Below are 12,418 nucleotides of genomic sequence, written 5' to 3' on the forward strand. Positions count from 1 at the left end.
CCCACACAGAACAAACTGGCCATGTCCATGGATGGATCAATGTGTCCCAGTACAAACCAGTACAACCAGTAACCCTTTCTCTCCCCACAGATCAAACTGGCCGTGTCCATGGGGGGTTCATGGGGTCATAGGATCAATGTGTCCCGGTACAAACCAGTACAACCAGTAACCCCTTTTCTCTCACAGATCAAACTAACCATGTCTATGGGGAATTCATGGGGTCATAGGATAAATGTATCCCAGTACAAACCAGTACAAACCAGTAACCCCTTTTCTCTCACACAGAACAAACTGGCTGTCTCCATGGATGGATCAATGTGTCCCAGTACAAACCAGTACAACCAGTAACCCTTTCTCTCCTCACAGATCAAGCTGGCCGTGTCCATGGGGTGTTCATGGGGTCATGGGATCTATGTCTCCCAGTACAAACCAGTATAACCAGTAACCCTTTCTCTCCCCACAGATCAAGCTGGCCATGTCCATGGGACATTCACATCTGGATCAGTGTCTCCCAGTACAAACCAGTACAAACCAGTAACCCTTTCTCTCCTCACAGATCAAGCTGGCCGTGTCCATGGGGTGTTCATGGGGTCATGGGATCCATGTCTCCCAGTACAAACCAGTATAACCAGTAACCCCCTTCTCTCTCCCCACAGATCAAGTTGGACGTGTCCATGGGGGTTCATGGGGTCATAGGATCAATGTATCCCAGTACAAACCAGTACAAACCAGTAACCCCTTTTCTCTCACACAGAACAAACTGGCTGTCTCCATGGATGGATCAATGTGTCCCAGTACAAACCAGTACAACCAGTAACCCTTTCTCTCCTCACAGATCAAGCTGGCTGTGTCCATGGGGGTTCATGGGGTCATGGGATCCATGTCTCCCAGTACAAACCAGTATAACCAGTAACCCCCTTCTCTCTCCCCACAGATCAAGTTGGACGTGTCCATGGGGGTTCATGGGGTCATAGGATAAATGTATCCCAGTACAAACCAGTACAAACCAGTAACCCCTTTTCTCTCACACAGAACAAACTGGCTGTCTCCATGGATGGATCAATGTGTCCCAGTACAAACCAGTACAACCAGTAACCCTTTCTCTCCTCACAGATCAAGCTGGCCGTGTCCATGGGTGTTCATGGGGTCATGGGATCCATGTCTCCCAGTACAAACCAGTATAACCAGTAACCCCCTTCTCTCTCCCCACAGATCAAGCTGGCCGTGTCCATGGGGGTTCATGGGGTCATAGGATCAATGTATCCCAGTACAAACCAGTACAAACCAGTAACCCCTTTTCTCTCACACAGAACAAACTGGCTGTCTCCATGGATGGATCAATGTGTCCCAGTACAAACCAGTACAACCAGTAACCCTTTCTCTCCCCACAGATCAAGCTGGCCGTGTCCATGGGGGGTTCATGGGGTCATGGGATCCATGTCTCCCAGTACAAACCAGTACAACCAGTAACCCCTTCTCTCCCCACAGATCAAGCTGGCCATGTCCATGGGACATTCACATCTGGATCAGTGTCTCCCAGTACAAACCAGTACAACCAGTAACCCTTTCTCTCCCCACAGATCAAGCTGGCCGTGTCCATGGGGGTTCATGGGGTCATAGGATCAGTGTCTCCCAGTACAAACCAGTACAACCAGTAACCCTTTCTCTCCCCACAGATCAAACTGGCCGTGTCCATGGGGGGTTCATGGGGTCATGGGATCCATGTCTTCCAGTACAAACCAGTATAACCAGTAACCCTTTCTCTCTCCCCACAGATCAAGCTGGCCGTGTCCATGGGCGTTCATGGGGTCATAGGATCAATGTATCCCAGTACAAACCAGTACAAACCAGTAACCCCTTTTCTCTCACACAGAACAAACTGGCCGTCTCCATGGATGGATCAATGTGTCCCAGTACAAACCAGTATAACCAGTAACCCTTTCTCTCCCCACAGATCAAACTGACCATGTCCATGGGACATTCACATCTGGATCAGTGTCTCCCAGTACAAACCAGTAACCCTTTCTCTCCCCACAGATCAAGCTGGCCGTGTCCAAGCCGGACGCCTCTCCCGCCTCGCTTCCCGGCTCCATCCCCGGCTCCGTCCCCGGCATCCCCGGCTCCGTCCCGGTGGCTCCGGGCCCGTTCGCCGAGGCGGCGCCGCCGTCGCCGAGCCGCGCCAAACCGCAGCCGCCGCCGCAGCCGCCGCAGCAGCCGCAGCAGCAGCAGCAGCAGCAGCAGCAGCAGCAGCAGCAGCAGCGGCTGCGCGAGGCCGAGGAGAAGCAGCCTGAGATGAAGTCGGGCTTCATGGCCTCCTTCCTGGACTTCCTCAAATCCGGCAAGCGGCAGCCGCCGCCCCCCGGGCCCGGCAAGCCCCCCAAGAGCGGCGCGGCGCCGCCCCCCGGCTTCGGCCCCGGCGTGCTGGGGGGGTCCCTGGAGGGCGGCGAGGCCGAGGGCGGGCTGGTGATGGCGTGTCCCTCGCCCTGCAAGCGCCTGGACGAGGAGCTCAAGAGGAACCTGGAGACGCTGCCCTCCTTCTCCAGCGACGAGGAGGACTCGGTCAGCAAGAACCAGGACCTGCAGAAGAGCATCAGCTCGGCCATCTCGGCGCTGGACGAGCCCCCCGAGCGCAGGGAGCCCCCCGAGGCGCACGGTGAGACCTGACAGGACCTGACGGGTTCATAGGGACCTGCCAGGACCCATAAACAGCCTGTAGGAGTTCATAGGAACCTTCCAGGACTTTGCAGGAGTTCATAGGAACCTGCTGGGACCTGACACAGGTTCACAGGGACCCACAGAGAGTGACCAGGACCCATTATCAGCCTCCAGGGGTTCATAGGGACCTTCCAGGACCTTCCAGGGGCTGGTAGAGACCTGCCAGGGGTTCCTAGGGAGCTGCCAGGACCCATGGAGAGCAACCAAGGGTTCATAGAGACCTTCCAGGACCCATGGAGAGTGACCAAGGGTTCATAGTGACCTTCCAGGACTCATGGAGAGTGACCAAAGGCTGATAGAGACCTTCCAGGACTCATGGAGAGTGACCAAAGGTTGATAGAGACCTTCCAGGACCCATGGAGAGTGACCAAGGGTTCATAGAGACCTTCCAGGACCCATGGAGAGTGACCAAGGGTTCATAGAGACCTGCCAGGACCCATAGAGAGTGACCAGGGGTTCATAGGGACCTTCCAGGACTCGTGGAGAGTGACCAAAGGTTCATAGAGACCTTCCAGGACCCATAGAGAGCAACCAAGGTTCATAGGGACCTTCCAGGACCTATAGAGAGTAACCAGGCGTTCATAGGGACCTTCCAGGACCCGTGGAGAGTGACCAAGGGTTCATAGAGACCTGCTAGAACCCATAGAGAGCAACCAAGGGTTCATAGTGACCTTCCAGGACCCATGGAAAGTGACCAAGGGTTCATAGGGACCTTCCAGGACCCATAGAGAGCGATCAGGCATTCATAGGGACCTTCCAGGACCCATAGAGAGCGACCAAGGGTTCATAGAGACCTTCCAGGACCATCCACGGGCCTGTAGAGACCTGCCAGGAGTTCACAGAGACCTTCCAGGGGCTTGTAGAGACCTGCCAGGGGCTCATAGGGATCTTCCAGGACCCATAAACAGCCTCCAGGGGTTCCTAGGGATCTGTCAGGACCCATAGACACATTCCAGGGGTTCATAGGGACCTTCCAGGACCCATAGAGAGCGACCAGGGGTTCATACAGCACTTCCAGAACCCATAAAAAGCCTCCATGGGGTTCAAAAGAACCTTCCAGAACATTACAGGGGTTCATAGGGACCTTCCAGGACCATCCACGGGCTTGTAGAGACCTGCTGGGGGCTCATAGAGACCTTTCAGGACCCATGAACAGCCTCCAGGGGTTCATAGAGACATTCCAGGACCTTCCAGGGGTTCATAGGGACCTTCCAGGACCTTCCAGGGGCTTGTAGAGACCTGCCAGGGGTTCCTAGGGAGCTGCCAGGACCCATGGAGAGCAACCAAGGGTTCATAGTGACCTTCCAGGACTCATGGAGAGCGACCAAGGGTTCATAGAGACCTTCCAGGACCCATGGAGAGTGACCAAGGGTTCATAGTGACCTTCCAGGACCCATAGAGAGTGACCAAGGGTTCATAGGGACCTGCCAGGACCCATAGAGAGTGACCAAGGGTTCATAGAGACCTGCCAGGACCCATAGAGAGTGACCAAGGGTTCATAGAGACCTGCTAGAACCCATAGAGAGCGACCCAGGGTTCATAGAGACCTGCCAGGACCCATAGAGAGTGACCAAGGGTTCATAGAGACCTTCCAGGACCCATAGAGAGTGACCAAGGGTTCATAGTAACCTTCCAGGACCCATGGAGAGCAACCAAGGGTTCATAGGGACCTTCCAGGACCATCCACAGGCCTGTAGAGACCTGCCAGGGGCTCATAGGGATCTTCCAGGACCCATGAACAGCCTCCAGGGGTTCCTAGGGATCTGTCAGGACCCATAGACACATTCCAGAGGTTCATAGGGACCTTCCAGGACCCATGGAGAGTGACCAGGGGTTCATGGAGACCTTCCAGGGGCTTTTAGAGACCTGCCAGGGGCTCATAGGAATCTTCCAGGACCCATAAACAGCCTCCAGGGGTTCATAGGGAGCTGCCAGGACCTTGCAGGAGTTCATAGGGACCTTCCAGGATCTTCCAGGGGTTCATAGGGACATTCCAGGAGCTGCCAGGGGTTCATATGGACCTGCCAGGACCCATAAACAGCCTCCAGGAATCCATAGGGACCTTCCAGGACCTGCCAGGGGCTCGTAGGGACCTGCCAGGAGTTCACAGAGACCTTCCAGGGGCTTGTAGAGACCTGCCAGGGCTTCATAGGGACCTTCCAGGACCCATCAGCAGCCTCCAGGGGTTCATAGAGTCCTTCCAGGACCTTCTAGGGGTTCATGGTGACCTTCCAGGACCATCCTGGGGTTCATAGTGACCTTCCATTGATTCATAGGGACCTTCCAGGACCTCCCATGGATTCATAGGGACTTTCCAGGGGTTCATGGTGACCTTCCAGGACCTGCCAGGGGTTCATAGGGACCTGCCAGGGGTTCATGGTGACCTTCCAGGACCTTCCAGGGGTTCATGGTGACCTTCCAGGAATTCATGGTGGGCTTCCAGGACCTTGCAGGGGTTCATGGTGACCTTCCAGGACCTGCCAGGGGTTCATGGTGACCTTCCAGGAATTCATGGTGGGCTTCCAGGACCTTGCAGGGGTTCATGGTGACCTTCCAGGACCTGCCAGGGGTTCATGGGAATCTGCCAGGATTCATAGAGAGTCTCCAGGTGTTTATAGGGACCTTCCAGGACCTGCCAGGGGTTCATAGAGACATTTTGGAGGTTCATGGTGACCTTCCAGGACCTGACATTGATTCATAGGGACCTGCCAGGGGTTCATAGGGACCTTCCAGGACCTTCCATTGATTCATAGGGACCTGCCAGGGGTTCATAGGGACCTTCCAGGACCTTCCATGGGTTCATGAGGAAATTTCAGGGGTTCATGGTGATCTTCCAGGACCTTCCATTGATTCATAGAGAACTTCCAGGGCTTCATGGTGACCTTCCAGGACCTTCCATTGATTCGTAGGGACCTGCCAGGGGTTCATGGTGACCTTCCAGGACCTTCCATTGATTCATAGGGACATTCCATTCATTCATAGGGATCTTCCAGGACCTGCCAGGGGTTCCTAGGGGCCTGCCATTCATTCATAGGGATCTTCCAGGACCTGCCCGTGTTTCCCATACCCCTTCCAGGACCTGCCCGTGTTTCCCATGCCCCTTCCAGGACCTGCCAGTGTTTCCCATGGCCCTTCCAGGACCTGCCAGTGTTTCCCATACCCCTTCCAGGACCTGCCCGTGTTTCCCATACCCCTTCCAGGACCTGCCAGTGTTTCCCATGACCCTTCCAGGACCTGCCCGTGTTTCCCATACCACTTCCAGGACCTGCCCGTGTTTCCCATGACCCTTCCAGGACCTGCCCGTGTTTCCCATACCACTTCCAGGACCTGCCCGTGTTTCCCATACCCCTTCCAGGACCTGCCCGTGTTTCTCATACCCCTTCCAGGACCTGTCCGTGTTTCCCATGGACCTGCAGTGTTTCCCATGACCCTTCCAGGACCTGTCCGTGTTTCCCATGGACCTGCAGTGTTTCCCATGACCCTTCCAGGACCTGTCCGTGTTTCCCATGGCCCTGCAGTGTTTCCCATACCCCTTCCAGGACCTGTCCGTGTTTCCCATGGCCCTGCAGTGTTTCCCATGACCCTTCCAGGACCTGCCCGTGTTTCCCATACCCCTTCCAGGACCTGCCAGTGTTTCCCATACCCCTTCCAGGACCTGTCTAACTCTCTTTCCCCCCCCACAGCCGCCCCCCCGCCGGAGGATCCCCTCCCGCCCCCTCCCCCCGCGCCCCCGGAGCCCCCCCAGCCCGAGCCGCCCCCTCCCCCCGCGGCGCCCCCGGGGTCCCCGCCCGGGGCCGGGGGGTCCCCGAGCCCCCCCCGGGGGTCGCCGGAGCCGCCGGAGCCGCCGGAGCCGCCGGAGCCGCCGGAGCGGCCGCTGCACCTGGCGCAGAAGCAGGGCACGGCCGCCGTGTGCGGGGACACCAGCGACGAGGAGGAGAGCGGCGGAGAGGGAATCTTCCGGGAGAGGGACGAGTTCGTGGTCAGGGTGGAGGATATCCCCGCCCTCAAGGTGAGACTGGGACGGACTGGGAGGGACTGGGAGGGACTGGGATGGACTGGGAGGGACTGGGATGGACTGGGAGGGACTGGGAGGGACTGGGAGGGACTGGGATAAACTGGGATGGCACTGGGAGGGACTGGGATGGACTGGGAGGGACTGGGAGGGACTGGGAGTCACTGGGATGGACTGGGATGGACTGGGAGGGACTGGGATGGACTGGGATGGACTGGGAGGGACTGGGATGGCACTGGGAGGGACTGGGAGCACTGGGGAGAGGGAATCTTCCGGGAGAGGGACGAGTTCGTGGTCAGGGTGGAGGATATCCCCGCCCTCAAGGTGAGACTGGGACGGACTGGGATGGACTGGGAGGGACTGGGATGGACTGGGAGTCACTGGGATGAACTGGGATGGACTGGGATGGACTGGGAGTCACTGGGATGGACTGGGATGGACTGGGAGGGACTGGAAGGGACTGGGATGGACTGGGATGGACCGGGATAAACTGGGAGCACTGGGGAGAGGGAATCTTCCGAGAGAGGGACGAGTTCGTGGTCAGGGTGGAGGATATCCCCGCCCTCAAGGTGAGACTGGGACGGACTGGGAGGGACTGGGACGGACTGGGATGGACTGGGATGGACTGGGAGGGACTGGGATGGACTGGGATGGACTGGGATGGACTGGGAGAAACTGGGATGGACTGGGAGTCACTGGGATGGACTGGGAGTCACTGGGATGGACTGGGAGCACTGGGGAAAGCGAATCTTCCGGGAGAGGGACGAGTTCGTGGTCAGGGTGGAGGATATCCCCGCCCTCAAGGTGAGACTGGGACGGACTGGGAGGGACTGGGACGGACTGGGATGGACTGGGATGGACTGGGAGGGACTGGGATGGACTGGGAGAAACTGGGATGGACTGGGAGTCACTGGGATGGACTGGGAGTCACTGGGGAGAGGGAATCTTCCGGGAGAGGGACGAGTTCGTGGTCAGGGTGGAGGATATCCCCACCCTCAAGGTGAGACTGGGAGGGACTGGGATGGACTGGGATGGAGTGGGATGGACTGGGATGGACTGGGAGTGAGGACATGGCACTGGGTGGGACTGGGAGCACTGGGGAGAGGGAATCTTCCGGGAGAGGGACGAGTTCGTGGTCAGGGTGGAGGATATCCCTGCCCTCAAGGTGAGACTGGGACGGACTGGGAGGGACTGGGATGGACTGGGAATCACTGGGAGGGACTGGGATGGACTGGGAGGGACTGGGAGTCACTGGGATGGACTGGGATAAACTGGGAGGGACTGGGATGGACTGGGAGGGACTGGGAATCACTGGGAGGGACTGGGAGGGACTGGGAGGGAACTGGGAGGGAACTGGGAGGGACTGGGAGGGACTGGGAGTCACTGGGATGGACTGGGATGGACTGGGAGGGACTGGGATGGACTGGGAGGGACTGGGAGGGACTGGGATGGACTGGGAGGGACTGGGAGGGAACTGGGAGGGACTGGGAGTCACTGGGATGGACTGGGATGGACTGGGAGGGACTGGGATGGACTGGGAGGGACTGGGAGGGACTGGGAGTCACTGGGATGGACTGGGATGGACTGGGATGGACTGGGATGGACTGGGAGGGACTGGGAGGGACTGGGAGTCACTGGGATGGACTGGGATGGACTGGGAGGGACTGGGATGGACTGGGATGGACTGGGAGGGACTGGGATGGACTGGGATGGACTGGGAGTCACTGGGATGGACTGGGATGGACTGGGAGGGACTGGGAGTCACTGGGATGGACTGGGACGGACTGGGATGGACTGGGAGGGACTGGGATGGACTGGGAGTCACTGGGATGGACTGGGAGTCACTGGGATGGACTGGGAGTCAGGACATGGCATTGGGAAAGGAACTGGGAGCACTGGGAGGGACTGCATGAGGAATTAGGGTTGAACTGGTGTTGAACTGGGATTGAACTGGGATTGAACTGGGGTTTAACTGGGATTGAACTGGATGGATTTGGGGTGGATTTGGGGTGAATTTGGAGCGGATTTTGGGCAGATTGGGTGAAATTGGGATGGATTTGGGGTTGATTTTGGGGCAGGTTTGGGGTGGATTTGGGGCGGATTTTGGGGTGGATTTAGGGATGAATTTGGGGTGGGTTTGGGCAGTTTTGGGTCAGATTTGGGTAGATTTGGGGCGGATTCTGGGGTGGATTTGGGCAGATTTGGGTCGGATTTTGGGGTTGATTTAGGGATGAATTTGGGGTGGGTTTGGGCAGATTTGGGTGAGATTTTGGGGTGGATTTTGGGATGAATTTGGGGTGAATTTGGGTCAGATTTGGGCAGATTTGGGGCAGATTTTGGGGTTGATTTTGGGATGAATTTGGGGTTGATTTTGGGGCAGATTAGGGATGAATTTGGGGTGGGTTTGGGCAGTTTTGGGTCAGATTTGGGCAGATTTGGGTCGGATTTGGGGGTTGATTTTGGTATGAATTTGGGGTGGTTTGGGCAGTTTTGGGTCAGATTTGGGCAGATTTGGGGCAGATTTTGGCATGAATTTGGGATGAATTTGGGGTTGATTTAGGGATGAATTTGGGGTGGGTTTGGGCAGTTTTGGGTCAGATTTGGTTTGGATTTTGGGGTGGATTTTGGGATGAATTTGGGGCAGATTTGGGTCGGATTTTGGGGTGGATTTAGGGATGAATTGGGGGTTGATTTAGGGATGAATTTGGGGTTGATTTTGGGGCGGATTTAGGGCGGATTTTGGGGTGGATTTTGAGATGAATTTGGGGTGGGTTTGGGCAGTTTTGGGTCAGACTTGGGCAGATTTGGGGTGGATTTTGGGGTGGATTTGGGCAGATTTGGGGTGGATTTTGGGGCGGATTTGGGCGGATTTGGGTCGGATTTTGGGGCGGATTTGGGTGGATTTGGGTCGGATTTTGGGGTGGATTTGGGCGGATTTGGGTCGGATTTTGGGGTGGATTTAGGGATGAATTTGGGGCAGATTTGGGGCGGATTTTGGGGTGGATTTTGAGATGAATTTGGGGTGGGTTTGGGCAGTTTTGGGTCAGACTTGGGCAGATTTGGGGTGGATTTTGGGGATGATATAGGGATGGATTTGGGCGGATTTGGGTCGGATTTCGGGGTGGATTTGGGCGGATTTGGGTCGGATTTTGGGGTGGATATTGGGATGAATTTGGGGCAGATTTGGGTCGGATTTTGGGGTGGATTTTGAGATGAATTTGGGGTGGGTTTGGGCAGTTTTGGGTCGGATTTTGGGGTTGATTTAGGGATGGATTTGGGGTTGATTTTGGGCAGTTTTGGGTCAGATTTGTGCAGATTTGGGGCGGATTTTGGGGATGATATAGGGATGGATTTGGGCGGATTTGGGTCGGATTTTGGGGTGGATTTGGGCGGATTTGGGTCGGATTTTGGGTCAGATTTGGGCAGATTTGGGTCGGATTTTGGGGATGATATAGGGATGGATTTGGGCAGATTTGGGTCGGATTTTGGGATGGATTTGGGCGGATTTGGGTCGGATTTTGGGGTGGATTTTGGGATGAATTTGGGGCGGATTTGGGGCGGATTTTGGGGTTGATTTAGGGATGGATTTGGGGTTGATTTTGGGCAGTTTTGGTTCAGACTTGGGCAGATTTGGGGCGGATTTTGGGGATGATATAGGGATGGATTTGGGCAGATTTGGGTCGGATTTTGGGTCAGATTTGGGCGGATTTGGGTCAGATTTTGGGTCAGATTTGGGCAGATTTGGGGCGGATTTTGGGGATGATATAGGGATGGATTTGGGCAGATTTGGGTCGGATTTTGGGATGGATTTGGGCAGATTTGGGTCGGATTTTGGGGTGGATTTGGGCGGATTTGGGCGGATTTGGGTCGGATTTTGGGGATGATATAGGGATGGATTTGGGCAGATTTGGGGTGGATTTTGGGTCAGATTTGGGCAGATTTGGGTCGGATTTTGGGTCAGATTTGGGTGGATTTGGGTCGGATTTTGGGGATGATATAGGGATGGATTTGGGCAGATTTGGGTCGGATTTTGGGGTGGATTTGGGCGGATTTGGGTCGGATTTTGGGGTGGATTTGGGCGGATTTGGGTCGGATTTTGGGGTGGATTTTGGGATGGATTTGGGGCGGATTTTGGGGTGGATTTGGGGATGAATTTGGGGTGGGTTTGGGCAGTTTTGGGTCAGACTTGGGCAGATTTGGGTCGGATTTTGGGGATGATATAGGGATGGATTTGGGCAGATTTGGGTCGGATTTTGGGGTGGATTTGGGTCGGATTTTGGGGTGGATTTGGGCGGATTTGGGTCGGATTTCGGGGCGCTGACCCCCGTCTCCCCAGCTGGCGCTGCAGACGGGCCGGGAGCCGCCGCCCATCTGGCGGGTGCAGAAGGCGCTGCTGCAGAAATTCACCCCCGAGATCAAGGACGGGCAGCGGCAGTTCTGCGCCACCAGCAACGTGAGTGGCACCCCAAAAACACCCGAAAAATACCGGGGACACCCCAAAAAAATCCCCAAACCCGTGGGGATAACCCTGGGCTGGAAAACCCCGCCCAAGACATGGGGTGTGACCCTGAAATCTGAGATTTTCCCCAAAAAATCATGGGGATTTTACTAAAAATGGAGGATTTGGGACCTCTCCTCAATTTTGGGGCACCCCAAAAACTCTCAGGTACCCCTAAAAATACTGGGGACACCCCAAAAAATACCGGGGACACCCCAAAAAATACCGGGGACACGCCAAAAAAATCCCCAAACCCGTGGGGATAACCCTGGGCTGGAAAACCCCGCCCCAAACTTGGGGTGTGACCCTGAAATCTGAGATTTTCCCCCAAAAATCATGGGGATTTTACTAAAAATGGAGGATTTGGGACTTCTCCCCAATTTTGGGGCACCCCAAAAACACCCGGGACACCCCAAAAAATACCGGGGACACCCCAAAAAATACCGGGGACACCCCAAAAAAATCCCCAAACCCGTGGGGATAACCCTGGGCTGGAAAACCCCGCCCAAGACATGGGGTGTGACCCTGAAATCTGAGATTTTCCCCCAAAAATCGTGGGGATTTTACTAAAAATGGAGGATTTGGGACTTCTCCCCAATTTTGGGGCACCCCAAAAACTGGGGGGACCCCAAAAACACCCGGGACACCCCAAAAAATACCGGGGACACCCCAAAAAATACCGGGGACACCCCAAAAAAATCCCCAAACCCGTGGGGATAACCCTGGGCTGGAAAACCCCGCCCCAAACCTGGGGTGTGACCCTGAAATCTGAGATTTTCCCCCAAAAATCATTGGGATTTCCCTAAAAATAGAGGATTTTGGACCTCTCCCCAATTTTGGGGCACCCCAAAAACTGGGGGGACCCCAAAAAACACCCGGGGCACCCCAAAAAAATCCCCAAACCCGTGGGGATAACCCTGGGCTGGAAAACCCCGCCCCAAACCTGGGGTGTGACCCTGAAATCTGAGATTTTTTACCCAAAAAATGCCAAGAATTTTTGGGGATTTTGGGATGGATTTTTGGGATTTTGGGTGGGTTTTGGGGTGGATTTTTGAGGATTCTGGGTGGATTTTGTGGTGGATTTTGGGGATTTTGGGGATTTTGGGGTGGATTTGGAGGTGGATTTTTGGAGATTTTGGGGGTGGATTTTTGAAGATTTTGGGATGGATTTTTGGGATTTTGAGGTGGATTTT

General features: G+C 55.6%; 1 protein-coding gene across 2 annotated transcripts in view; it reads left to right on the forward strand.

Annotated features, from left to right (window-relative positions):
• The window catches only part of PRR12 (proline rich 12), a 42,291-nt gene that overhangs the window by 13,757 nt on the left and 16,116 nt on the right, over positions 1-12,418 (forward strand). For both annotated transcript variants that reach the window (XM_085565769.1, XM_085565768.1), the window contains exons 5-7: positions 2,038-2,653; positions 6,399-6,724; positions 11,064-11,180. In XM_085565769.1, coding sequence (XP_085421895.1) covers positions 2,038-2,653; positions 6,399-6,724; positions 11,064-11,180 — 1,059 coding nt within the window. The remainder of the gene's footprint in view (positions 1-2,037; positions 2,654-6,398; positions 6,725-11,063; positions 11,181-12,418) is intronic.

This window comes from Lonchura striata, chromosome 37 (genome assembly GCF_050655825.1).
Source record: "Lonchura striata isolate lonStrDom1 chromosome 37, ASM5065582v1, whole genome shotgun sequence".
NCBI lineage: Eukaryota > Metazoa > Chordata > Aves > Passeriformes > Estrildidae > Lonchura > Lonchura striata.